At 47.6% G+C, this 27,666-nt stretch overlaps 2 protein-coding genes and 1 long non-coding RNA gene across 10 annotated transcripts; 2 read left to right on the top strand and 1 right to left on the bottom strand.

Moving 5' to 3' along the window:
- The first annotated feature begins 893 nt into the window (after positions 1 to 893).
- Positions 894 to 9,949, top strand: Nrip2 (nuclear receptor interacting protein 2). Of its 3 annotated transcripts, none has more exons than XM_048444033.3 (6): positions 899 to 1,432; positions 5,752 to 5,901; positions 7,125 to 7,207; positions 8,355 to 8,463; positions 8,677 to 8,729; positions 8,981 to 9,949. In XM_048444033.3, the coding sequence occupies exons 1-6, from the start codon at positions 1,244 to 1,246 to the stop codon at positions 9,015 to 9,017; spliced, it is 621 nt and encodes a 206-aa protein (XP_048299990.1). In that variant the 5' UTR covers positions 899 to 1,243; the 3' UTR covers positions 9,018 to 9,949. The 3 variants fall into 3 exon arrangements, with proteins under 3 accessions (XP_048299988.1, XP_048299990.1, XP_048299989.1); XM_048444032.3 differs by having other exon boundaries at positions 901 to 1,432; positions 8,355 to 8,467; XM_048444031.3 differs by having other exon boundaries at positions 894 to 1,432; positions 8,355 to 8,729.
- Positions 8,824 to 25,474, bottom strand: Itfg2 (integrin alpha FG-GAP repeat containing 2). Of its 6 annotated transcripts, none has more exons than XM_048444025.3 (12): positions 25,341 to 25,474; positions 18,601 to 18,696; positions 17,291 to 17,332; positions 16,973 to 17,141; positions 15,850 to 15,989; positions 15,316 to 15,464; positions 14,824 to 14,921; positions 14,682 to 14,735; positions 14,297 to 14,388; positions 13,037 to 13,154; positions 11,788 to 11,961; positions 8,824 to 11,715 (listed from the first exon to the last, which is right to left on the bottom strand). In XM_048444025.3, exons 1-12 carry the CDS (start codon positions 25,434 to 25,436, stop codon positions 11,612 to 11,614), a joined length of 1,332 nt encoding a protein of 443 aa, XP_048299982.3. In that variant the 5' UTR covers positions 25,437 to 25,474; the 3' UTR covers positions 8,824 to 11,611. The 6 variants fall into 6 exon arrangements, 5 of the variants coding, with proteins under 5 accessions (XP_048299982.3, XP_048299981.3, XP_087760290.1 ...); XM_048444024.3 differs by having other exon boundaries at positions 10,153 to 11,715; positions 16,952 to 17,141; XM_087904164.1 differs by having other exon boundaries at positions 10,153 to 11,961.
- On the top strand, positions 25,414 to 26,047 carry LOC125406904 (uncharacterized). The gene is made up of 2 exons (XR_007234047.2): positions 25,414 to 25,537; positions 25,718 to 26,047. It is a non-coding gene; the product is annotated as an uncharacterized LOC125406904 (long non-coding RNA).
- Positions 26,048 to 27,666: the final 1,619 nt, after the last annotated feature.

The raw sequence follows: 27,666 nt of genomic DNA, 5'->3' as shown, positions 1-27,666 counted from the left end.
AGAGTTATTGGCAGTTGTAAGCTGCCATGTGGGTGCTGGGAATTGAACCCAGGTCCTCTGGAAGAACCACCAGTGCTCTTAACCTCTGAGCCATCTCTCCAGTCCCCATTATTTCACTTTTATTTCTATTTATTTGTGTGTCTGTGTGAGTGTGTGTGGTGTATGTGCTGGGGTCACAGATGTCTGAGTCACCGTAATTTGGGACAGGGAGCAGTCTCAAGCCCTGAGCCATCTCTCCAGGCCCTTCTTTTTATTTTTGAGATATCACTAGATTGAAAGTTAGAACTCACTCTAGTCCAGGCAGGCCTCCAAAGTGTGATCCTCCTGTCTCACTCTCCCAAGCGGCTGGGACTCTAGGTCTGTACACCAGGCCTGGATTGTATTCTGTCAACTATAACATCTCACAACATGGCAGGGAGGAGACCAACGCGAGTCACTGGCAAAGACACAGACTAACCCAGTGGAGGAGACATATTAGGCCCAAAACATTCTCCAGCATCCTTCTTCATTGTGTGACTCGGATTTCAGCCTCTAACAAGGAAGATCTCAGAGGTTTGTGTCACTAGAACATTCCTGGTCTCCTTGCCATTTGAGAGAGATGTTGGGGGCCATCTGACAGGGAGAGGCCAAACAAGGAAGTTCTTGAGGAGGACACTTTCTTACTGTGCCTCTCTGGCCATCACCTCCATCCCTGGCAGCGGAGGACAGCAGGAAGAAGTAAGAGCTGGGTAGCTGACTGTCCAGAGACCGGGAGGGGGTTAGTGGAGCCATGTTCACAAATACAAAAGGGACAGGGACATGCTTGCCTGCTTCCCCATGCTTACCAAACACGCGCCCCCACACAGTGGCACTCACTTCCTCACCAATGACTTGGCACAGCCTCCTGACTGTTTACGCACTCACCATCCACCGCCCACTCTGAACAGGACCCCAGAGCTGTATGGTTTGCAGCCTACCAGCTGCAGGCCCTGCCGGCCCTCCCTCTTCTCCAGGGCTGGGTTTTTCCAGCCGGAACCTCGCTCCGCTCCCTCTACAGCAATCTCTGGAAATCGGTGTCTGACGCGGCTGCTCCTGCCTATTATTTATTTATTTCTTCTTCTCTTCCCGCTGAGACCCTCCTGTCAGAGGAGAGCTGCAGTCCGGAAACAGAGGAAGGCAGAAGCTGCCGGGAGAGCTGGGAGCGGAGCAAAGAGAAGGGAGAAAGGGACTCCCAGACACCCTTGTCTGCTTACCCTAGAGGACCATGAGCACTGGGCAGGAGGCCAGGAGAGATGAGGGAGACTCCAGAAGAGGCCAGGAAGCCTCGCTTCGGGACCGAGCCCACCTGAGCCAGCAGCGCCGGCTCAAACAGGCCACCCAGTTCTTGCATAAGGACTCGGCTGACTTGCTGCCCCTGGATAGCCTCAAGAGGCTGGGCACTTCCAAGGACCTGGTGAGTCCCCTGACTCTTTCTCTATTCTCCATATCCTGTCTGGGGCGTGGGGAGGTGACATACAGGGTAGCATCTCAGCCTTCAGAGTCCTCTCTCCTGTTCAGATGAGAGAGAGATGGTTCCAACAACTTGCAGCCCCCAACCCTCCCCAGCTTCTCCTTTGGAAATGTTTCTTGGCCTGGTGGCACTGAGGGTCCCTGGGCTTATAACTCAGCTTTCACGCTTTTCCCCGCTTAGAGCTCCAAGGTTCATCCTGGGGACAACAGAGAGTTAAGTTGTTCAGTAGAAGCCTAGAGGACCTGGGAATCCTGTGGAATGGGCACATGAGGACAGCAAGGCACGGAGGTTTCGTCAGCTGAGGGTTATGACTCTCTGCTTTTAGATGCCTTCAAAGCTGCCTGTGAATTTGCCTCATTCCTCAGACCTGCCCCACCCCTTTTCCTAGCATCATAGTATTGAGGGTCTTCTGGGCAATCAAGGTTCACATGCTCTGACCTGGACCACCAGTCTCAATGTCTGTGTCCTCCTGTCTTTCCCTTCCAAACCATTGCAGCACCTCTGACTCCAGAGGGAATGGGCTCTGGGGTTACTGGGAAGAGTTGAGGGGCTCAGGGCCAGCTGCATGCAGTCTTTGTCCCTAGAGATATATTAGTTAAGGACATGGGCTTTGGAGCCACCTTGTTTGGGACCAAATTCTGACTGTAATTCAGAAAGTTATGAGTCTGTGCCTTGGCTTCCTCATCTATTAGAAAGGGGTAAAGTTGTGAGCATCAGTCTGGTAAGGAGAGTCACTTGGGCTTCTACATCCTTAGCACGGGGACAGTGCCTGGCTAATAGAAACACGCGGGAAATGACACCGGGACCCTTCTAGCTTTGATTCCATTTAGCTTTTGAGTTGGCGTGAATTTTGGGGGGTCCAGAGAATACAGACTTCCATTCTATGGGAGTCACTTCTCCCTGGGGGCAAACTCATCACTCTGTTGTTTTGCTTGGCCTGATTTTACCTTTCTGTTCTGCCCCTCACCTGGGTTTTCCCATTCCAGCAGCCCTAAAGAACACAGGAGCCAGCTGAGGAACAGGGAGGGGGAAGAAAGCAGGTTCTCTGGCATCTGGGGATTTGGGTCTTTGGCGTCTCTGTATACCCTTCCAGCTGTCTTGTCCAGAAGTTGCCCTGTGGACACTGGCACCTCAGAGCAGCTGGCCAAGCCTTTTGGCGTCAGGGCTCCTCACCTTTCCTCTTTGCCTTATTAGCACCTGCACAGATCCATAGTAGGTAGCTCCCGAGACTTCAGGAATGAAGAAGCAACAGTCTGGGAACCCTGTTTCCCTGCTTGGGGTACCTCTGGCACACCCTTTCCAACAGTGAGGAGCATGGAGTCACAGGAGAGAGAAGGGCATGGGAACTGCTCGGGCCCTGAGCTGGCTGCACGTTCTCAGAGCTAGCAACTCGCTGCCAGGGTCTCATGAGGCCGAGGGTGGAAAAACAATCCCAGGCTCCCAGGGTCAGGTGGAGGAGTGTGTGGAGCCTGGGAGACTACAGCCATTCTCCAGGAAACTTTTTTATTTTAATTTTTTCAGAGTCTCACTAAGTAGCCCTGCTGGCCTGATTATGCTATGCATCCCAGACTGGCTTATGTTTTTTGAGTTTATAAAAAACAGAATTGCATTTTATTTTTGAGCTAGGTTTCACTATGGCGACCAGGCTGGCATGAACTAAGTAGCTGACCGCATCATTGTGGTGATCCTCCTGCCTCTGTCTCCCGAGTGCTGTGACTATAGGGGTGTGCTACCACACCAGACTAAAACCAACCATTTTATTTTGTGTCTTTTTCCTTTTCCTTTATTGGTATGGGTTCTTATGCATGTAGACAAGTTTTCTACGACTGAGCCACCCCAAATCCCCAAGCCAAGGAGGCACTTATATGCTGAACTAGGGCCTGGGACAGAAAGATGAGCAAGACAGATCTAACTTGAACGCCTTTCCAGACTGTGGTGGGGGTGAAATCCAAAAATAACATCTGTGAGAATCATGACCAATGAGCTATGAGAAGAGAGAGGACATGATATTCCAGAGGCCAATCCTGCAGGTGGAGTCAGAGTGAGAAGCAAGGCCTTTCTACTCAATAAAGTATAAGAAGCCATGCATTCAGCCTGACCCCATGAGAACTGGGAGGAGGGGCTTCTGCAGAGAGGTGAGCAGGTGTAGAGCCTGGGGTGAAACAGGCTAGCCAGGCAAGAGGAGTGGTGTCACTATAGCTGAAGAACAGTGTGTGGTGGCCTGTGCAGACAGACAGCAGCCAGGTCTTCTAGGGATCAGTTTAGAAATACAGAATGAGCCAGCAGTGGTGGCGCACACCTTTAATCCCAGCGACAGGCTCCAAAGCTACAGAGAAACCCTGCCTCGAAAAACCAAAAAACACACAAACAAACAAAAACAAAAACCAAACCAAACCAACCAACCAAACAAACAAACAAAAAACCCAGAACGGGGTACAGTGAGTCACACATTTAATTTAATTCCAACACTTGGAAGGAAAAATAAAGAAGATCTCTGTGAGTTCAAAGCCAGCCTGGCCCACATATCAAATTCCCAGACTGTTAAGACTAGCAACATAGAGAGACCCTGTCTCAAAACAAGTAAAAACAGCAACAACAGTAGCAAAAAAACAAAAGCAGGCTGTCACCAAATCAGTGTGTGTATGTGTGATGCATTTTATACAAGGGAATAACACTTAATTTTTTTTAAGACAGGATTTTACTCTGTAGACCAGGTTGACCTTGAACTCACAGAGCTTCACCTGTCTCCTGAATGCTGGGATCAAAGGCGTGTAGCAACACACCACTTACTTTTTCTTAAAACGTAGCCTAGGGTGGCCTTGAACTCATAACTATTCTCTTGCCTCAGCCTTTTGAACATTGGAAATATATAGGTACACTTCACCACATCTGGCTTGTACAGTTATTTTTACATTTTACTTAAATATTTCTCAAGCCTGAATGTGCAGGAGTCTTATTGAAAACAAGATTAGAGGCTGGGTTGGATTTGATGGCATACATCATTAATCTTAGATCTTGGGAGGCAGAGGCTGAGGCAGGTGGATCTCTGTGAGTTCAAGGCCAGCTTAGTCTATAGAGCTAGTTCCAGGTCAGCCAGGGCTACAGAGTAAGATCTCATCATAAAACAAACAAAACAAAGACTCAGGGGCTTAGGAGAACAGCTAAGTGGCAGAGCATTTGCCCTGAAGGAGCACGCTTCTGGGTTTAAACCCTCATGCCAAAAACAAAACATGAACAAAATTTTTGATTCAGGAGGTCTGACGCTCTGCATATAGATAGACTTCAGAATGTCATTAAAGCTGTTGGTTAGGACTAATAAGTGGCTCAGAAGTCAAGAGTACTTTTCCAGAGGACATGGATTTTATTTCTAGCACACACATGGCAGTTTACAATAATCTGTAACTCCAGATCCAGCATATCTGATGCCCTTTTGGATTTCATGGGCACAGGCATGCATATGATACACATTCATTCATATAGGCTAAAGACTTGTGCACATAAGATTATATCTATATCTATCTATAGCTACATCTGTATCTATCTCTCTATCTCTCTATCTCTATCCATCTTCCTCCCTCCCCCTATATGTATGTATACATGTATGTATGTATGTGTGTGTCTTAAAATTCTATATATGTTGACTTCAGGACCACACTGTGAGTAGCAGGGCTTTAGCTAAGTCAGTGTAGAAAGACAAGTCTTGGAAGCAGGCTTTTTTTGTGAGTGGACAAAGCCAGTGGCCCAAGAAAATTGTGGGAGTCTGGATACATCAGATATCCCTTCAAAGAAAGGAAGCTGAACTGGCAGAATACAGGCAGTGATTGGATGGATGAGGGTAGCTGCAGATGAGAGGTCAATGATGGTTCGTTATTCTACCCTGAACATTCTGCTTATATCTTTAAAAAATTACATTTGAGTCATTCGAGCCCTGCTGGCCTCAGACTTTCCACATAGCTAAGGATGACCTTGAACTTCTGATTTTTTATCCACCATGTCCCAAGTGCTGGGATGACCTGTTCTGTCAATGCAAGACTTGCACCATACTGGAATTAGTTATGAGCCTCTGTGTAGGTGCTAGAAATCAAACCCAGGTCCTTCAGAAAAGCAGCCAGTGCTCTCCCCTACTGAGCCATCCCTCTTTTACTGCTCCTCTTGTCTGGGGTAGAGCAAGCATCTTGTGGTTTACAAGGCATAAAGGTGGGGAAGCACATAGTCTGGATCCTGGGCTTAGATCTGCTTTCACTATTTTGTGATGGAGCCAGCAGCCACACAGCGTGCTCCAAAGACGCCTGGTGGAGGGAAACCAGAGGCGGCTTCAGGGGGAGTTTCCCCTGGTGCAGGCACAGATCCCCAGCCACGACAGCGGCAGGACCAGTGAGACACAGCGGCCAGCTCTTCTTGTCAACTGCAAGGTAAGAGGTTTCCTGGGGTCCTTTCCCTTGCTTTCTGAGCCTTCTCTCTCTACCAGCTCCCCCTTCTGCCTCAGCAGTCAAAAGGAGCAAAGTCATTTTTCTCCTTCTCTGTCCCTGCATCCGCTTCCCTGTCTGTCTCGCCTGTCTTCTCTGAATAAGGCCATCCATCAGCAGTACTATGCTCCCATGCTTTTAGCAAAGTTTATTTACATATGAGAGTCTCCTTTACTGTACTGTACACATTGGAAATGCATGCATGAGTACAAAAGGTTCATGTTTCAAGGTGAAAAAAAATCTTTTAAAAATTTATGTGTTTGTGATGTCGTGTGTGTGCGTGCAGTGGCCAGAGAGGCTGGTGAATCCCCTGGAGCTGGAGTTGCAGGAAGTTGTGAGCTGCCCAATATAGGGACCGAACTCAGGTCCTCTGAAAGAGTGGCAAACACCCCTAACTACTGAACCATCACTGCAGCCCCAAAGCTCCTGCTAGTGGAACATTCCAGTAAATGTCCACTGCCTCTCTGCCCAGAAATCTCACTTCCTAATCTCCAACCATTCCTTGTCCACATTCTTATTTTTTAAGGCCCAACTCAGAAGCTGCTTCCTCATAGAAAGCTTTTCTCTGACCAATAGGATCAGTTCCCTGTCCTCCCCAAGCTCTGGGGCACTCAATTAATGATCCTTTTATAAACCTTACAATGTGGAGTCATATTTCATCTCTTTGACACTGCCGAGGACGGCACTCACTAAAGTATCTACTAGCCATACATCTTACATAGTAGATGCTCAATAAATGTTTGGAACAAGGAAACCATTCCCTCATGTGTATGTATCACGTGTTCACCCTGATGCCTGTCAGGATCCCAAGGCAATGAGTTTGTCTTCCCGTTTCCATTCTTGGTGACCCAAATCTGAGCATGTACAGAACTTTGTCTTCTTAGCTCCTTCCTGACCTGCAGCCCTTTGACTAGGAGAAGGTCCTCAACCTCCCATGGATTCCTCTAAACAAATAAGATTTCCATTCTGGCCCAGATCTTTCTCAACTCAGTGATCTCACCGTGTGGAATCCAACTCCTTTGATTCCCTTCTGGGAGAGTTTCACTTTTGGAAACTTGTTCATTCCCTCCATCCATCTCTAAAAGGGAAGGATCAAAGGACCCAGAAAGTCAAGGGTTCAAACCTAATCCTTCCTGGGGGACTCATTGATCCATCGCTCTGATTTCTAGTGCCAGGATCAGATGCTTCGAGTGGCTGTGGACACAGGGACGCAGCACAACCAGATATCTGCTGGATGCCTCAGGCGCCTGGGGTAAGAGTGGTCTAAACCAGCGGACGGGGGCTTCATTTCTTTCCCCCACTTTTTGTTTTGTGATAGAGTCTCACTATATACCCCAGACTGGCCTCAAATTCAACAACCTTCTGCCTCAGCCTCTTGCGTGTGGGTTTGTGTTGAGACTACAGGCCACACTTGGTCTCAGGATAGGGTTTCTTTTGGGGTGATGACATATCTTCAAAGGCTCTAGTGAAGATGGTTGCACTGACAGACTACTGAATAGCATTGAATTGTACTTTTTATTTATTTATTTTTTTGAGACAAGGCCTTACTTACTATGTCTTACCTCCCAAGTGCTGGGATTAAAGGTGTGTGCCATTATGCTTAGCTCTGAATTGCACTTTTATGGAGTAAATCTTGCTGGGCCTAGTGGCTTTTTGTAAGGGGCTGCTTGTTGAGTTTTGGCTGCACAACCCCAAAATAATCACACAGAAACTGTATTAATTAAAACACTGCTTGGCCCATTACCTCTAGCTTCTTATTGGCTAACCCTTATATCTTAATTTAACCCATTTCTAGTAATCTGTGTATTGCCATGTGGCTGTAGCTTATTGGCTAAAGTTCTGGTGTCTGTCTTCAATGGGGCTACAAGGTTTCTCTCTGACTCCACCTTTTTCCTCCCAGCATTCAGTTTAGTTTTTTCCCCCCACCCCTTCGTCTAGCTAAGTTGTGCCCTGCTATAGGTCCAAAGCAGTTTTCTGCATTCCTTAATAGTAATCACAGCATATAGAGGGGAATCCTACATGGGTGGCTCAAGCCTATAACATCTGGGGGTGAAGGAGAGCTAGGAACCCAAGGCCAGCCTTGGTTACATAAGCTGTCAGCCCAACCTCTATAAGACTGTTTAAAAAAAAAACCAAAAACATAGCCTTCCCCCACCAACCCAAACAGAACCTACAACTAAGTGTGAACTTGATGGCATACAAACTCTATCTTAGTACATATTATGTTTTTAAAATTGTGTGTGTTGGGGGCGGGGGTTGATCAGGCAGTTCTAGCAGGAAGGGGTTAAATCTCCCCTAGCTCAGGGGCTGAGAGAAAGCATGGTCAGTATTGGTTTTTTAACTGTGGGGGGCTGGGATTGGGGACTGTGGTGGCTATAACCCTTGCTTTCTAACCACAGGAAGGTCCCAAAAGCCCCAGGTGGGGACCTGGCACCCGGGCCACCAAGTCAGGTGGAAGAGCTGGAGCTAGAGCTGGGACAGGGGACTGTGGCATGCTCGGCCCAGGTGGTAGGTAAGCCCTCCAGCCTCTCACCTCTTCTGAGCAGGACAGAGGTAGAGGTTTGGGGCCCCTGTCAGCAACACACCATCCCAAGATGCTCAGATTATTACCCACCCTGCTGTTCTCAACACTGGGGGTGGACTGGGAAGGAAAGGGATGAGTGCTCAGAGGAGGTCATCAGTGGTCACAGATGCGACCTAATTTTCCAATGGTTCCCGCAGATGTGGACAGCCCTGAATTTTGCCTGGGACTGCAGACTCTACTTTCCCTCAAGGTAAGGCACCCATGCTTGGTGACCCCAAAATTCTAGAAGAGGTAGAAGGCTCAGGGCGGAAGCCCAGAGCAGGCTGGTGAAAAAGACAGAGGTGTAAAACTTAGAACTTGTTTAATTACCCCAAAAGTAAAATCAAGAGAATGGGTTCTCTTCCTGAAGGGGCAGGGCATAGAAGCAAGGGGAGGCAGAAGGAAGGGGAGCATGTGTGAGCTGGCAGGGAGGTGACAACACATTCGGGGTCCCCATGGCAGTGCTGCATTGACCTGGACCGTGGAGTGCTTCGGCTGAAAGCCCCCTTCTCGGAGCTGCCCTTCCTGCCTCTGTACCAAGAGCCTGGCCAGTGACCACTGTCTCAGCCAGTCCCTAGGGCGACACTGTGCCTTAGGGGAAGAGTGGTGTGGAGTGGGACATTACTGCATTAGTCTCTTTTTCACCACCCTGATCTTGCAGTTGCCACCCCGTCTCTGCTTCTCCATAGCTGCCTTCTGTCCCAGGAGTTCCTACTCAGAGTATCTGTGGCTTCCCTACTCTCTTATCCCTTCCGAAGAGCAGTCAAGTTAGTTACAGAAAAGAACCTACAGCGAATGGGCTCTAGGCTTTCTCCTGGCTGTGGGGGTCAAGGCTACCTGCTGCCTCCACCTGCCTGAAGCCCACCCCAAGCACTCCTCCACGGTCCTTACCCCTAGTCTCCTACCTCTGTGGCTTATCCACCACAACCAGATTCCTGGCGCCCCTGGCAGCTGCCCCTCAGATCTTGCCCCCATCTGATTACCATTGGGTGGGAGTGCTAAGCAAGTGGGGCTGTCTGTCTAGAAAGGTACAGTCCCTGAGCTGGGGGCTTTTAGTCATTACCCTTTCTGGGTTGCAGATGTCTGAGTGTCTTTCTGCCTGGGTTGGCTCTCAAACCATGGTTAGGGGAAGAGAGACAATGATATATCTAACCCAAACAAGGGAGCCGGGTCTCTTATATGGAAACTAAATACTAAGCCTAGGGGAGACCAAAATGAGCTGGGACACAGCCTCACTTTCTTCACTTTCAAGAGCAGGCTGGCTTAGCATAAGTGCCATAGTACCTGGTCTCAATTCTGACTTTCTCATCACCTTGCTTCGAGACCTATGCTCCTTCCCCAGTCTGCCTCCTGTTGATCCTGTAGTGGCAGACCTGGCCCAGGGCAGGCCCTTAGCCTGCTTCTGCATTTGAATAAACATTGTTTCTCTAAGTCATGTTCTTCTCTGGTCTCTTCCTCCTTACCTCCAGGAGTCCACAGTACCTCTGTCCTCACACCCACAGGGAAAGTGTGAATGGGGTCCCTCTCCCAAGCTGGAACACAGGCTTGTGAAGTCAATTTTACACCATATGTGCTATACAAATACACATGCAATCGTAACAAATCAATATTTACCTGCACTGTGAACAGAGGACTCTGGCGTTCTCCATTTTATTTTACTCCATTTCACTTAGTTCAAAAGCCCTGAGGGCTGGGGAGATGCCTTAGTGGGAAAGAGAAGAGCATTTGCCATGCAAGCATGAGAACCTGGATTCAAAGCCCAGACCCATGGAAAAGGGTTCCGTTCCCAGCACCCACAAGGCAGCTCACACCTGTCTGGAACTCCAGTTCCAAGGTTTCTGATGCCCTCACACCAACATACATGCATGCAGGCAAAAGACCAATGAGCATAAAATAAAAATAAATTATATATATAAAAATGCTGCTCAGCTGCTTGTAAGCCCAGAACTGTGCATTGCAGGTGTCTTACTGATGAAGCAGAAAGCCTCAGGTCCAGAGAGAGACCCTATCTCAAGGGAATAAAGTGGAGAGAAAGAATGCAGGAGGCTGGACATCCTCTTTTGTCCTTCATACTCCATTACCCAGGTATGCATGGGTAATATGTATCTGCACACACATATCACACACATAGACTCTAGCCACAATCCATCAAAGGCTTGGGCCTGGGTGGTGGTAGCGCACGCCTTTAATCCCAGCACTCAGGAAGCAGAGGCGAGCAGATCTCTGTGAGTTTGAGGCCAGTCTTGTCTACAGAGTGAGTTCCAGGACAAGTTCCAAAGCGACAGAGAGACCCTGCCTCGAAAAACCCAAACCAAACGGAAAAACAATAATAACAATAAAAAAATACAAAAACAAACTTTAGAATATGGCAGGACTGGAGTGCAGCTGAATAGCAGAGTGCTTGGCTAGCATGTGCAAGGCCCTGAGCTCCACCTCTGTACACACATAGGCACACACACCACCACCACCAACAACAAAACAAACAAAAACCAACCAACCACCACCACTACTACCAAAACCAGAGAGAGAGAGAGAAAGGCAAAATGAGAAAGCCCTGACCTGGTTGCTTCAGCAAATGGAAAAACACAGGAAGATAAGACAGGAAAATGCCCGGAAGGATGTCTGTTCAGAACTGTTAACAAACACTCTGCCATTCCTGCAGCAATTACTGATGTCAGCTGCCTGGAGCTATGCTCTAAAAGTGGGCACTCACTGGGACTGGGAGAGGTGAGGGCTCACCTCTACTGCTCACACAGTCCCTCAGGCCTGAAGGACCTGTTCAGGTGTTAGTACCATGGAAAAGGCTTGCTGCATCTTCTCACAAACAAGTCTGTTTTCTGCAATCAGAGTAAGAACATGGGGAGGGAAGCACAGGGACCTGGGTTATTTGCAAGACTGGGATCCTGGGATGCGGATGGCAACCAGGGGGCACCCATCAGAGGCTCTCAGGGGTGCCACCGTCCTTCCACGCCGCCGAGAACCAGGTCCTGCTCCTCTGTAATGTGCACTCCCCATCCGGCCAAGATCATGGATCAACTTTGGGGTAGGGTGGGGCTCAGAAGGATCCTTCACCAGCTAAGTGGACAAGTCCAGCTAGGTGGGGTCCTGGGAGCTTGAGGGGGTACACTGTGGTAGTTGGTCCGGATGGTAGAGAGTCTGGTGAAGCAGGGTACGGACTGCAGGGAGATCATCAGGATCTGAAGGCCAAGAAGAGGCGGGTGAGAGACTGCTGGGCCTCGGGGTGGGGCCCTGGTTGTGCTGACACTCACCCACACCCAGCTCCTGCAGTAGGCTGTGGTACTCAGGCTCAGCCTCCAGGAGCTTCAGCAGATTAGTGGACTCCATCCGCTCCAGCTGCACATCCCAGTACACATAGATCTTCTGATTGAAAGTGACATATACCAAGCAGGGACTGTTGCGACCCTCTTTGCAAGCATACTGGCCTGGGAGATGGGGGCGAGAAGACAAACGTCAAGACTTAGTCCTGGTGGCAGGAGGAGGGCAAGGACAAGAAGACATCAGAGGCAGCAGTATTAGCCCTTCATAGAGATCAATCAACAAAGGCCCCTTTCCTATTTTTTCTCTGCTAAGAACCCAGTATAAGATGTAAAATGGTAAAACATATTGCTCATTCTAGATATGGGAAAGACACAGTCAGCACCCCAAGAGATGTATTTATTTGTAGGTCTTCTCATCTTAGTGGTACTCTGGAGTAAAAAAGACAGCCCTGCTAGTGCAAAGGGCAGGTTAACAAAATAACCGAAGAGAAAGGCTTTTCTTGGCCTGCTTTTTTCTTCAGAGCACACACCAACCTTTCAAGTAACTGGGGTGTTTTCCAGCTCCTCCTATTTATTTTGGGGTCCTGGTGACTGAGCCCTATTTTGTATATGTCAGTCAAGGCTCTACCACCAAACTGTACTATCAGTCCATTGTCTCATTGTCATTTTATTAGCCAGATATATCCCTGCCACCTAAATAGCTACTGCAGCTTTCTGAAGTCCTGAATTTAAGATTACAGAGAATACTCTGGAAGCGTTTTCTTCAACCTGCCACGATCAGCTGGAAACATTCTCCCACAGTTGTCCCATTCTTTATACATTTAGAGACGGAGCCCTCACTGTGCTTACGTCTCATTCCAAACTGCCACGATGGGGCTGGAGAGATGGCTCAGCACACCGGCTCCTCTTTCAGAAGACCAGGCTCAAATCCTAAAACTCAACTACCTATAACGTAAGTTCTGAGGATATGATATCCTCTTCTGGCTTTTGTGGGCACTGCACAGCCATGATACATAGACATACATTCAGGCAAACATTCAGACACATAAAAATAAATAAAATTTCCCTTCCAAATTAAAAAATAAAACTGTCAAGATGGGAGTGTGGTACCCATCCATCACCCACCAATGAAAATGAAGGAACCCATTTGTGTTTGGGCTACACTTAATGGAAACAAGTCAGTCACTTTCCAGCACATTTACTAAGCTTGAGTAGCTGAGCTCAGAGGCCACTGTCCCACCTGCACAGAAGGCACGGATATTTTCATCCACCTGGAAGCGGACGACGGTGCGGTTGTGATCAATGATATATGTCTGCCCATCCCAGGCACACGCTACCACCTCCTCAAGCCCATTGCCCTGAAAAAGGTAAAAGACAGGATGCCAGAGGGTCAGGGGCTACTTTAGAAAGAGACCTTGTCACATGTATTGGCACACACCTGTAATCTCAGGGCTTGAGAGGCAGAGGCAGAGGGCAGCCTGGGCTACACAGCACATAGCGAGCTCCTGTGTCAGAAAAGAACAAAAGATCTGATAGTGGGGTGGTGGAGCAGTGAGATATAAGAACTGTGAGCTTGACCCTGGGTGGCAGACTATAAACTTGGGTATTTCTCCCATGTGCCAAGTGCCCAACAGGGCAATTGTAATCTACTTTGCCTAATGTTCAAACCAACACGATGATGCAAACATAATTCTCAGTTTTATTTGATTTTTCGAGACAGGGTTTCTCTGTAGCTTTGGAGCCTGTCCTGGAGTTAGCTCTTGTAGACCAGGCTGGCCTCGAACTCACAGAAATCCGCCTGCCTCTGCCTCTGTCTCCCGAGTGCTGGGATTTCTCAGTTTTATACTGGAACATTTCTTCTTAGAGGGATAATGAAGCCTGAGGTCACAGGCAGGGGCAAGGCCAACACAGATCTGTTCTACTGGTCAAAGCCATGGAGCACGTACCACAGCAGTGTGAGCAACGTAGGCCCATCTGTCATTTGAGGGTTACACTGATAAAAAACAGACTTATGCACAAGAAAAAAACACAAGACTCAGCTATATTTGTGACAAATAACCCACTTCTAGACCTACAGCCTGCATTCTTTAGGACTATTATTTTTGGTTGAAAGGCATGGAAATGATTTTCCAGTAGCCTCAAAGAGAAGTATTAAATTCTGTGCTATAAGGGCACACTTGAGTGTAAAGAGAGGGACACAGTCATTTTGTCTAAGAAAAAGGTTCACTGTTGACTGGGATGTGGGCATGGCTACATTTAAATGTCTTCTCATGAGGCTGGGATGATGGCTCGTTTTTTCTGGAGCACCTGGGTTTGATTGCTAGCACCCACAAAGTGGCTAACAACTGTCTGTGAGTGCAGTTCTAGGGGATCTGATGCCCTTTTCTTGCCTCTGTGGGCACCAGGCATACATGTGGCACACAGACACATACACAGGCAAAACATCTATGCAAATAAAAGTAAATATATGAATCTCAAAAAGGAAAAAAAGTCCACTCACCGTGACATCCAGCTTCTCCAGGGCAAAGAGCTGGTGATCCACCTGTACCGACCACAACAGCTTATCGGCTTCTTGCATCAGCTTCAGCGTCCCTGCAGGAAGATAGGGTGTGTGTGAGTGCCTGTGCTGGTGTGTGACAGTGTGTGTGTGTCTGGGATGTGTATATGAGTGAGTGTGTGTGGCTGTGTGTGGTATGTATGTGTGCCTGTACGTATGTGCTGGTGTGTGTGTGTGTGTGTGTGTGTGTGTGTGTGTGTGTGTGTGTTGGTGTGGGGGGTGCTATGTGTATGTGTGTATGTATGTATGTATACGCTGGGCCTTGGAGCAGACCCCTCAGGGTGTCTGCTCATGACCCGCCCGCCCCACCCAGCCCAGGACTACTCACCATCTAGGGTGCACAGGGCAAAGAGGCCTGAGTTACCAGTTTCAGGGCTATGACCTGTGGGAGGATGGAGGTAGGAATAAGGGCAGGGCCCTGGGTCTCCTTTCTCCCAAAACTGCCTTGTTCAGCTCTTCCCCTTCCTTACCTTGTTTGATGTTGCCAATTAGGTGAGTGGAAACGTTCTTGTTGTGGATCCGGCCAGATGTCTGGTGCAGCACTATGTCTCGAGCAGCTGGGGTTTCCCTGTTGGTAAGAAAGAGATTGGGCCAATGGGAGGCCAAGGGAGCTGAGTTCTCTAGGCCCTTTATATCCACCACCACTGCAGGAGTTTCACTTTCAGAAGCTCACCCCTGACCCGTTCTGACTCATGCAGCAAAAGGAAGGCAGGGTGATGGGGCTGCCGGGCAGGAGTCCAGAGACCTGAATCCAATGGTGGAATCTCTACAAAGACCAGCTCATGGTGCTCAGATGTCGTAAGGTTAAAGCCCAGGACTCCTGGTCCTAAACAGTCTTTTCTAATGGGGCCAAGTGCTTGGGCTGTGGCCTAGATGATGGAGCCTTGGCACCTGCATTGACCTGTCTCACCACCATGTCACCCTTTCCTTACTTTGATGCACTCACCACCTCATCCCCTTACCTACTGTCTCCTGTGGCCTCCTCAGAGGCGGGAGGGGAGTCAGTATCCTTGTTCCAGGTACAGAGCAGAACTGCGTAAGCACACCCTGGCTGTGACACAACCAGCTCAGGCACACCCAGAGGCCCTGGGGTCACAGAGAGACTGTCGACCTGCACCGAGAACAGAGTCTTAACGGGGGCAGATTAGGAAGGGAGACTCTGCTGCCAGAACCAGGGGAGACACGGGCAGGGCTTCTGAGAATTAGCCTCCAGTTTGATAGAGATAGGAGTTCTAAGGTTCATGAGTCTTGTCTGGCACCACCCACCCCAGACCCAGGCTCCTGCTGTGTGCCCCACAGCACACTGAATTATCAGTGCATTCTTTGCACTCTGTACCCATCACCAGAACTCCACTGAGACTTTGCCTAGAAATGCTGGACCTCTCTCAGCAAGGCCATTTTCCTTCTTCCCGGATGGACCCCACATTCCACAAGCCTCCTCTGGGCCTTTTCTGTTCACTGGCTCTTAGCGTAGGTCCCCAAACTCTGCTTCTCACCTGACCCTCCAGCATCCACTTCTTGAGGGACACCAGTTGCCCTGTCAGGTGTTCAGGCCCCTCAGCCAGCTCTTCCCAGCGGAAGGCCCGTACCACACGGTCTGTGTACCCTACCACCAGCTCATAACACCCGTCTCCATCTGTAGGCACAGAAACAATGGATTTGGAGCCAAACCACAGTTTGGGCTACGGCTCCCTTTGCACTCCTGGCACTCCTGGCACTTTCAGTTGAGTCCAGTCTACTGGGCCATGAACCACATCCTGTGGTAACTGCCCATTCCAGCCTGGTCTTGTGCTCGTGCCGTTTCTCACTCACATGCGGCGCAGGGTCCATCCTCTCTGCTCTCTGTTTCTTACATCCACGGCCCAGCACCTGGACCCTAGTGCACATACTTGACTCAAGGCGCATACTTCCTCCCTGTCAATCAGCAGTCCCATGTTGCTACAGCTCACTCTCCTGTCACTTTTCCAAATGCCACCTTCCAGCAAGAATGTCCCTGACAACTCTGTTTAAAATGCTACCTCTTGGGTCTGGCTCAGCAGTTCAGAGTATTTGCTGCTCTTCCAGAGGACCCCAGTTAGGTTCTCAATAACCATGTCAAATGGCTCACAACTTCCTGTAATTCCAACTAAAGGGGATCTGACCTTCCCTCATGTGCACACACTCACACACAAACCTACACATAATTAAACCCTTGAAATTGCTGCCTATACCTCGCTATCTTCAGCCTTTTGATTTATTTTTTCCACAACACTTACTACCTTCTAATACAGTACTGAATGACTGATTTTTGGCTGGGATGAACTCAGGCCTGGTCATGCTGGACAAGTGTTCTAATCCTGAGCCAAGTTTCCAGCCTCATTATTTAATTTTCTTATAAAATTTATTCTGTCTCTTCCCAGAGCGATCTAAGACGGTATGATTTTTTTTTTTACTTGCTTTATTCACTTTGTAATTCTAGAGCATAGAATAGTCCCTAGCTCCTAGTTACTGAGTAGGAGCTCAGTAACTATGCCTCAAACATATACTACATGAAAATAAAGTAAAACCAAATAAAAAGAGAAAAAGTAAACACACAACAATGTACAAAATGGACCCAACTCCTTGGCTGCTCATGCCCACCGATGTCGCTGATCAGCATGACCTTGGTGTTGGCTGGGATATGCTGCTTGAAGACAGGACGCTGTTCCTCTCCAAGAGTCTCATGGTGCCCAGAAGCATCCAGAGCCTTGGTGGATGTCAGGTCAAATAAGTGAAGCCAGCCCTCTGCGCTGACGGCCACCACCAGGTTCTGGGAGAGAGAGAGGTACAGCAGAGGTGCACGAGGTGGGGGGGGGGCGATAAGCAGATCTCAAAGGCCAGGGCTGACCTTCCCAAGGAGTCGCACTGGAGGCAAGGACTTGGGCTTCTACCCTAGCCCGAGAAGCCCTGCATCCTTACCTTTCCTTTATTACACACGTCTCCGACCCCAACACAAGTCAACTGCAAGAGAGAAAAGGAGGCTGATGGTGGCAGGCCTTCCTAGTCTCCTAAAGCTTGTGTTGCGTGACCTTTATGAATAGTCTTTATTGATAGACACGTTGAACTATATAATTTGATCTATTTATACAGCAATACAAAGACCCAAGTAGATACAAACTCAGACTTAGGTAAAAATGAATAAAATCTAGCTGTGTGGTGCCCACTTGTACTCTTCGAGCACTCAGGAGGCTGAAGCAGAAGCACTGCCATGAATTCCAGGCTGGCCAGGGCTACACAGCAAGACAATAAGTCTCCCTCCCGCCCTCACCCAAAAAAAAACCCACCAAACAGGAAAATAGCCTGATTATTATATTTCTAGATTATTCCAATTATCATTCCCATTTTTTATTATACTGTCATGTATTGCATAAGGACATTTTAGTCGACAGCACATCACATGTCTTATGGTAGACCGATAAGATCCCAACGCATAGCTGGGTGTCAGTTAAGAGGCCGAGGCAGGAGGACGCCAGCCTGAGCTACAAAGCCAGACCCCACCTTATGAAACTAAGGAAACACAGTAGCTGTGTTAGCTTACATAAATGCTGCGGTGGACACCTGATGTTAAAAGAACCTAACACGACATTTCTCAGAATGCAGCCTTGTTGTTAGCTGTGTATGACTGCACTACACACTATCAGACAATCTTAGCCTCCATAAAGCAGCAAGTTCATTCTACAACATAAAGGACAATACAGTTGTCCCCCTGCCTGGTCCAAATGACACAAGCTAGAGTTATACGATAAGAGAAACCCCAATTGAGAACATGCCTCCATCAGATTGCTGGTAGGCAATTTCTTGATTAATGTCTGATGTGAGAGGGCCCAGCCCTGGCCAGGTGCTTCCAGGCTGTCTAAGAAAGCAGGCTAGCAAGCAGTTCCATACTCTCCTTGAGTTCATGCTTCCAGGTTCCTGCCTGGAGAGCCTGCCCCAACTTCTGACTTCACAATAGACTATAAACTGTAAGCTGAAATAAGCTCCTTCCTCCCCCAAGTTATTTTTGGCCATGACCTTTATTACAGCAACAGAAAGCAAAGTAAGATAATAGTCTTGTGAGAGAGTTGAAAGAGGGACAGATGAGAGCAATTCCTAGGGTTACCCGCCCACCAAAAACAAACTCTGAAGCAGTAACTCAGCTGAGTTGCTAGGGAATCCCCTGTGGGACTCCTTGGCAGACCAACACAAAGGTATCCTGGCTCCTCCCGAGCCCCACAGAGATAAAGACTGACCATTCCCTGGCAGGAGCAGGTGAGCCATGGTCGGCTGTCATCGTTCTTATACACAGACAGTTTTCCACTGGTGTCTCCCACCACTAGTTCATTTAACTGCAAATGGAGAGAGAGCAATGTTAGGAAGGAACCCCAGCAACCGCTTCTCAGCTTAGTTTGTCCTGGAAAAACCATAATTGCTGGGTAGTGGTGGCGCATGCCTGTAATCCCAGCACTCTAGAGGCAGAAGCAGGTGGATCTCTGTGAGTTCGAGGCCAGCCTGGTCTACAGAGTGAGTTCTAGGAGAGCCAAAGCGACACAGAAAAACCCTGTCTTGGAAAACAAACAAACAAAAAACAAAACAACATAAAAGAAAGCCTTTGATGGGCTGCAGGTGTAGCTCGGTTGGTAATGTGCTTTGCCTAAAATGCCTGAGGCCCTGGTCCTATCCCTAGTACCACATAAAACTAGGCATGGTTGCTGGGTATGGTGGCATTGCTTTGGTCCCTGTACTCCTGAGGCAGAGGCACAGGATCTGGTCTACAGTCAGGGCCACATAGCGTCTCAAAAATCAGAAGAAAAACAACAACAACAAAAACAAGAGAAAACAGGCATTGGGGCACACACCATAAACTCAGCACTAGAGGTGAAGGCACAGTGTCAGAAGTTTGAGGCCATTCTCAAGTTACGTAGCAAATTTAAGGCCAGCCTGCAATACTGTCTTTTTTTTTTTTTTTTTTTTAAAAGAAGGCATTGAGAGGTATGGTAGATCTGCCTGTGATCCTAGCACTCAGGAGATGGAAGCCAGAGGGTAGCAAGTTCAAGGCTAGCTTGGGGTTACACAGTAAGAACATGTTTCAGGGGGAAAAAAAATCTTCTGAGACTGGTTGCCCAGGAGCTAGGGGTGTTTCAGAAGCAGAGCAGTTGTCTGGCACAGGTGAAGTAAAAGGAACTCAACAACAAACAAATATTTTGGAACCAACACAGTCAGTTTCCCAGACCTTACTTCCATGTGTGCACAAAGGAAAAGTTCTACACAAGAGCAGTGATCCAGGTAGGTCAGCTATCGGCACAGCTCCCTGCCCCAAAATGCCTGACCTTGTATACTCCCTTGGGATATGTTTTGAAAACAGTCCAATAGTGAACTTTGGAAAAATATTACTTCAGACTTCCTATTTTGTCAGAGGTCAAAAATACAAAGTCAGTTCCCAGGGTTCCATCTCTTCTTACAAGACCCCTGAGTTTTAATGATTTTCATTATGGAAACACAGAGGAAGGGACCTGTCTCAGGGACGGGGCCTGAAGGTGTTGCTGGTGTCAGTCTCTTGGCTCTGGGGGAGGGAGGGTCCCTTCACAGAGCCTTTCCCCGCCACGGCTAATCCACTTGGGGAGTCCTCATGATAACTGGGTGGCTCCAAGACCTGCTTCTACAGTTTCCTGATCTTCTCTTGGGAAGAAGACAATGTCTCCCCCAAAGAGAGGAAGCTAAAGTTAAATTCTTAAGAGATCAACAACACTAATGTGGTGAAGGATCTACAGTAAGGAGTCTCACGTGTGACATGAGTCTGTTAGAGCCAGCTGTCTGAGAGCCCGCCCCCAAAACAGAAGAAATTTGAGACAAACTAGAATTGACATAATGATTTGACTTTTAAAAATGTATTTTTTAATAGTTATGGTTTTACCCCTTTCTCTGTCTCTCACTCTCTCTCTTTTTTAAATTTATTTATTTATTTTTTGACAAGATTTCTCTGTGTAACAGCACTGGCTGTTACGGCACTAACTCTGTAGACTAGGCTGGCCCTGAACTTACAGGGATGGGCCTGCCTCTGCCTCCTGAGTGTTGGGATTGAAGGTATACCACACCAAACCCGGCTCTCTCTCGCTCTAAAAGATTTATTTTTATTTTACGTATATGGGTGTTTTGGCTGCATGTATGTCTGTGCACCTTGTGCATGCCAGGTGTCCTCAGAGGTCAGAAGAGCGTGTCAGAGCCCCTGGAACTGGAGTTACAGATAGTTGTGAGCCTGAGTGCTGGGGCTAAAACTGGGATCCTCTGGAGGAACAGCCAGTACACTTAGCCACCAAGCCACCTCTCCAACCGTGAATACACTTTTCTTAAAAATTTTAAAGCAGAAACTTATGAGTCGGGGCTGGAGAGATGGCTCAGTGGTTAAGAGCATTGCCTGCTCTTCTAGAGGTTCTGAGTTCAATTTCCAGCAACTACATGGTGGCTCAAAACCATCTGTAATGAGATCGGTGCCCTCTTCTGGCCTGCAGGCACACATGCAGGCATAACACTGTACATAATAAATAAATAAATCAAAAAAGGAAAAAAAAAGAAAAACAAAAAACCAAAAAAAAAAAAAAAACCAAAAACTTATGGGTCATAGCCATGTAGGGTTGCATACCTGCCTGCTTTTCTGCATTATCCAGAAAAGCGTACCTTCCCCTTGCCTCTGTCCTCTCTAAGCATGCTTTCGCTAACACTTGGAGCTTTTGGAAGGCATGTCAGGCTTCCCTCCCCACCATGCAGTTGCTGGTGTGTCATGTGTCTGACCTCGTTTCCAGCTAAAACGGCATGGCCTTTCCCTTCTTCACCTCAGGCAGCTGCTGTTTGACAGCTTGCCTGCCAGGTTTTTATTTTAAGTTTTAATAAAATCGTGCTTCCAAAACAAATATTTTTAAAATTACATATATTTATTTACTTGTGCGTGTGTGTCTATGCACACACATATATGTGCCACATGGTGTGTGTATGGGTCAACTTGTAAGAAACAGCTCTCTTCTTCTACCATGTGGATCCTAGAGCCCAAACTAAGATCACCGGTCTTGATGGTAAGCGCCTACATCTGCTGTCCCTGCTTACATTTTTTCATGTATGAAATCCTGAGAGGAGCCTATAGTGAACGGTGTGCATGCCTATAATCCCAGCACCCAGAGGTTGAGGAAGGAGGGGAGGACTGTCGATCCCAGGCCAGCCTAGGGGAGGTACACTGTGGGACTTTATCCAAGAAAGAAAACGCTCAGCTGGCCCTCCTGTTTCTACAGTGCTCAGCCATCCTCCCTTCTTGGTGAGAAGGACCTCTCAGTTTTGCAGAGCCACAGAGACAGAAAAAGAACCATAAAACAGCACAGCAAGTACATTGAGCAAGCAGATACGACCCAGTCGGGCATGCGGGAGAGGCCATTTCCAGGGTGGCTCCTGGCTTTCTAAGCACTTGACAGCTTCCCATCAGACCTGTTGCTCTGACAGAGCTAAGCTCTGGCTTCACCAGGCCACACAGAACATTAAAGAACCCCTGAGGGAAAGTCCACCACGTTCAGAAGTGCTGAATGAGAAAGGATTAATCTTCCTGCGATCGGCTTCAGTCTCCCAAAGGCTTGCTGTGCCACATCCAGGCAGGCTTCTGTGGGTGGTCCAAAAGCATGTTTTATTCCTGGCTTCTGCCTCCATCTCAGCAGGAAATAAATAAGCTTCAAAGAACTTTAGGCTAAGGGTTTATCAGGTTTAAAACAGTCTTTGTCCTCACTCCCAAAACCCCAAATATCTGGGGACCAAACATGCCTGCCTCCCCCTCATCCCCTCGGGTTTCTCTGTGTAGCCCTGGCTGTCCTGGAACTCACTCTGTAAACCAAGCTGTCCTCAAAATGTTTTTTTTTTTTTAAAAATTTATTTATTATGTATACAATATTCTGTCTGCGTGTACGCCTGCAGGCCAGAAGAGGGCACCAGACCCCATTACAGATGGTTGTGAGCCACCATGTGGTTGCTGGGAATTGAACTCAGGACCTTTGGAAGAGCAGGCAATGCTCTTAACCTCTGAGCCCTCTCTCCAGCCCCCCCAAGCTGTCCTCAAACTCAGAGACCCTCCTGCCTCTGCCTCCTGAGTTGTGGGATTAAAGGCGTGCGCCACCACTGCCTGGCACACAGGCCATAGTGTTCCCCACCCCCCCCAGACAGGATTCTCTGTGTAACAGCCTTGGCTGTCCTGGAACTCACTCTGTAGACCAGGCTGGCCTAGAACCCACAGAGATCCTCCTGCCTCTGCCTCCTGAGTGCTGGGATTAAAGGTGTGTGCTACTATAACCTGGCCACAAACCATGTTTTATTGGTAATTCTGAGACAGCCTGGGTGGCCTGGAATCTGCTGTGCAGATCAAGGTGGCCACAGACTTGCAATGATCCTCCTGCCTCTCCCTCCTGAGTACTGAGATTACAGATGTACACCACCTCGCTTAGCAGTAAATTTTTCCCTTTCTTTTTTCTATGTTGGCATGGTGGTGGGGAAGGAAGGCAGGGTCTCACACGTTCTAGACACGTGCCCGGCCACTGGGCCACACCCTCATACAATAACAATGTTTATCTACAGTCATGTGCTGCAGCTGACCATTTGTTAACTCGTCAATTTTCCCAACTTCTTCCACCTTTCCCCCTAATTACACACATAGCTCTTCAGGTGGCTGTGCAACAATCACATTTGCTTTGTCTTTCTTTAAAAATAGCACGGGAACCAACATCTCCAACATACAATATTTTGTTTTTCACACTTGCCTTTAGTAACAATTTTATATTGAAAACCTGAGTTTGATCCTTAGGCAGCTCCACATGGTAGATGTGAGCACTGACTCCTACAAGTTGTTCTTAACCTCTATACTGCACTGTAGCACATGTGTGGTTCTTTGATCTCTATACTGCTCACCCTGTCACTCGCACATGCAAATGAACAAGTGTAATTTTATTACTGAGCGTGGGAGATGAAGAGATTGGCTTAGTGGTTTAGAGTACTTGTTGTTCTTGGAGAAAACCAGTTTTGCTTCCCAGGGTTCACACGTCAGCTCACAACCATTTGTAACTTCAGTTTCAGGTGCTCACACACACACAAATCCTATTCTTAGGGATGTTACAGCAATGGTGTTCACAATGTAGGCAAGAAAAATAAGAACAGCTGAAAGTACAGCTGAACCTCTGTATCTGTGGGGCATTGGTTACAGGAATTCTGTAACCACAGACTAGTGTTTGGACAATTTAATTTTTTTCTTTTCTTTTCTTTCTTTTTTTTTAGAGACAGGGTTTCTCTGTGTAGTCCTGGCTGTCCTGGAACTGCTGTGACAAGCAGGCTGGCCTTGAACTCCGAGGTCTGCCTGCCTCTGCCTCCCCAATTCTGGGACTAAAGGTGTGCCACCATGCCCAACTCAATCCTTATTCTTTTATTTATTTCTGTGGTACCGAGAATTCAATCCAGGGCTTTGCTCATGGCTAGGCAAGTGTTTGGTAGCTACATCCTCAGCCTGCTACCATATCACTTTAAATCATCTCGAGGGCTGTATGAATACAGACCCATGCAGCATAGAATTGGGTCAATGGTAGGCTCTATATATCAGGATAAATGCCATTCAGGTTTGTGTAAGCACACACTATGATGTTAGGACTACAAAGTAATCTAATAATGCATTCCTCAAAAGTATCTCCTTCATTAGTACTATGCTATAGTCGCTATTCCATACTGTTTATGTAATGGTGTCAATAAGTGAAACTTGAACATGTTCAGTACAGACCCATTCTTTTCCCTATGTGGGTCTGGTGAATCCTGGGCATGGAGCACTCGGATTGGAAGGGCTGCTAATGTTGATAATTCTAATATTCCAGAGCTTTAACTGCGCCCAGATGTGAAACCATGATGTCCACGTCTGTAATCTGTATTTATAAAAATGATGAGAAAAGGAACAATTGCCTAGGAAAGAAATGAGTTGAGGGGAATAGCTTTTGCAATTCAACAAACGGGTCGCACTACAAAGTTGCCAGACACTTGAGTCTATTCTGGGTAGGTACAGTAGTAGTCCGGCATGAGCAAGACTGTAGGCTATCTGCCACTGACTGTCGATTCCGACTGTCCAGTGCGGAAGCCAAGGGCAATAAAAAGTGTGCAAGCACGGTGGCCTAGAGGACGGGAGGGCAGAGCCATAGGTAGAGTGATATTATGAAATGAAATTTACTGGTGTAAAAAAAAAATTGGCCGGGTGGTGGTGGCTCATGCCTTTAATCCCAGCCCTTGGGAAGCGGAGACAGGTGGACCTCTCTGAGTTCGAGGACATCCTGGTCTACAAAGCAGTTCCAGTATAACCAGGGCTGTTTTAGGGAAACCCTGTCTCCAACCAGCCCCCCAAATAACAAATAAATAGAATTGGGGGCTCTGAAAGGTAGAGTTTTGAAAGGGTATTTCGACTAGGGGAAGCAATAATGCAGGGAACTTGATCGCTGCTTTACAAGGCGCCTACTCTGTCAAATCATTGAACTGGGCAAAAGGACCAACTATCTATTCTTTAAAATTATTAATAACAAACATAACATATGGCTGAAGAGATGACTCAGTGGTTAAGACACTAGCTGCTCTTCCAGAGGAATAGGGTTCGATTCTCAGCACCCACGTGGCAGCTCACAGCTGTCTGTTACGCCACTTCTAGGGGATCCAATGGTCCAATGGTCCTCTTCTGGTCTCCATGGACACTGCACACATGTGCTACATAGATGTACATGCAGCAAAACATTCTACACGTAAAATTTAAAACTTAAAAAAACCAAAAGAAACTGTTCCAGACGTTCCTGTCCAATTAAGCCGCCGGCTGTGTTGCTCAAGGACTGAAACTGTCAATCAAGTTTGTCTTGCGTACGCCATGATGGCTCCAGTGCGCACGCGCACCACAAGCTACCTCCCACCTCTCGCCCCGCCCAAGTGCTGTCATTTGCAGTACGCACGTACTCACCGCGTCGTTATCGACGTCTCCGAGGCAGATGGCGTGCGGGAAAAGGCTCCCGCTGAAGTCCAGCGCCACGCGCTGCACGTAGCTAACCGACCTCATGGCACTCTGGAGGCCTGAGGTGGCGGGCCACCGCGCCAAACGACCCCGAGTCCTCACGACAGTCGCGGGCGGTCGCGCGTTAAGGTCATCAAACCGGAAATGTACGTCACCGCCTGAGCCTCCAGTTCCGGCTTTCTTCGCCTAACCTTAGGGAAGGAGGCAGGCCTTCCGGGCCACGAGCCGACCTGAGGCCGCGGGCTGCGTTGTCTCCTCTTAGGGAGTCAAAGCATCAACGGTTGGTCTTAGTAGCTGTTCTAATTAACTGTTTTGTTTCCCAACAGTTCTTTTATGAAATTACCCAAAAGGAGTTATCAACACAATTTAGTGGATTGCAACCCACATTTAAAAAAAATAAGAGACCAGGAAAATAGCTCAGCAATTAAGAGTACTTGCTGCTTTTGCGGAGGACCCAGGATCGATTCACAGCCCTGATATGGCACTCGCACCCATCATTAATTCCAGTTCCAAGAGATCCGAAGCCAGACGCCCTCTTCTGGCGTCCCAGACACCCACGTGATGCACAGATCCCACGCAGCAAGACAACCATCACAAAGCGTTTAAAAATGGGAATAGGAAAAGACTCCAGTTGTAAATAGTATTACTTTGTGACAGCTTTGTTTCAGTTGTTTCTACTTACATATGTAACATTCTGGATTATAATGAAACAGCAATTTACATGCTGCGTACTCTGTAAGCAGCACCTACTGCAAAGCACACCTCTAAAATCAACACAGCTGTGCAAGCTTCAATGTTTCTTCACATGATTGAGTAACCTGGCTGAAAGTGGTAGACGTGGGACTCAGAACAAGATGTTTGATCCAAAATGCTAGGGGCTTTCCGGTCACTGTTGGGGGTGCCTAGGAGAGTGCAAGCCGTCGGGATTCTTTGGCTTGTGTGGTGTAGCCCCAGGACCAGCAGAGCCTCCTCTTTCAAGTCGTCTTACTCTAGGTGGGATCCTTATTCTCAAGACTGGCTGCTTTGGGATACTTACCCTGTTGAGTCAGGTCCTGCCATTCTTTTGAGGTGTCTTAGTAAGAGAACAGGAGTGAGTGCTAAGCCAGATGTGGTCAGGCTTGTCTGTAACCCCAGCACGTGGGAGGAGTACACAGGAGCAAGATTTCAAAGTCAGCCCTGAACTAGTTCTACGCCAACTTTGGTTACATGAGACCCTGTCTCAAAAAACCAAACAAAAACAATAAAAGCAAACAAAACACCTTCCTGGCACTTGGGAGGTAGGGGCAGGAGTTCAGAAGTTCGGGGTTACCCTCAATCACATGCAGTCTAGGGACAGCCTGAAACACGAGGCTCTTTTTTTTTTCTTCTTTCTTTTTTTTTTTTTATGTGCAAGCTCAGGCTGATTTACACATGGTTTCTCAACTAAAACAAACATTCGCTTTGAGTATGCTGGATCAGAGATGGTCTTTCTATGTCCAAAGTAGTGAGAGATGGCTGAAAGTGAGACCTTTCTACCCTAGGAGAGGAAAAATGATGGATTTGGTCTCAGTAGATCTGACAGCTGAAAATACAAAGGAAAAACTTAAATAGGAGGCAGTCTGAATCAGTCCTGAGGACTGCAAATCCATTCCTGGATAAATGGTTACCAACCTCTATTGTCAGGGGTGAGTTGCAGGGCGGCTAGATTCATTGGAAGGTCCAGGTCACATAGGTGTGCCTTACAAACTCATTGTTATTCATGGAGGGGTTTTATGCTCACCTACCTGCTGTCTATTTGACATTCTTGTTCAACCCCTTAACTTCCTACTAGGTAAGGAAAAAACAAAACCAACTTTGTAGTGTTTGTATCTGTATATAATACGTAACTTATTTTATGTTGCACTTTACTGTTTTTTTCTTAATAAAATTGTAAGATTAAACACTAATATTCTTAGGACGGAAGAGAAGAGCAGCAGCTTACTTCTCACTGTATGTGCTGGTCTGACCCAATTCCCCGAAATCACCTCCTGACCCAGTACTCCACAATAATCTCCCTTCATTTGGAGTTCTTGTTCTGGAATTTCAGTCGCAGTGTCTGGTTGTTTGTGCAATTGTTTATCATCATGAAGGTCATGTCATTCATAACTTTGGATGCCAGGCCTTTTGTCAATCAAGAGAGCCAAATAAAGTTAGAAAGGAAAGAATGTCCCTTAAAAAAAGTATAAACCAAGTATTGTGTTAAGTCTGTGCACTTGTATGTGTGAGTGTGCCTGACCATGTGGACATATGTAAAGGT

This window comes from Myodes glareolus, chromosome 3 (assembly GCF_982192425.1).
Source record: "Myodes glareolus chromosome 3, mMyoGla1.1, whole genome shotgun sequence".
NCBI lineage: Eukaryota > Metazoa > Chordata > Mammalia > Rodentia > Cricetidae > Myodes > Myodes glareolus.
Note: the sequence above shows the minus strand (reverse complement) of the source record. Positions and strands in the feature narration are given on the sequence as shown.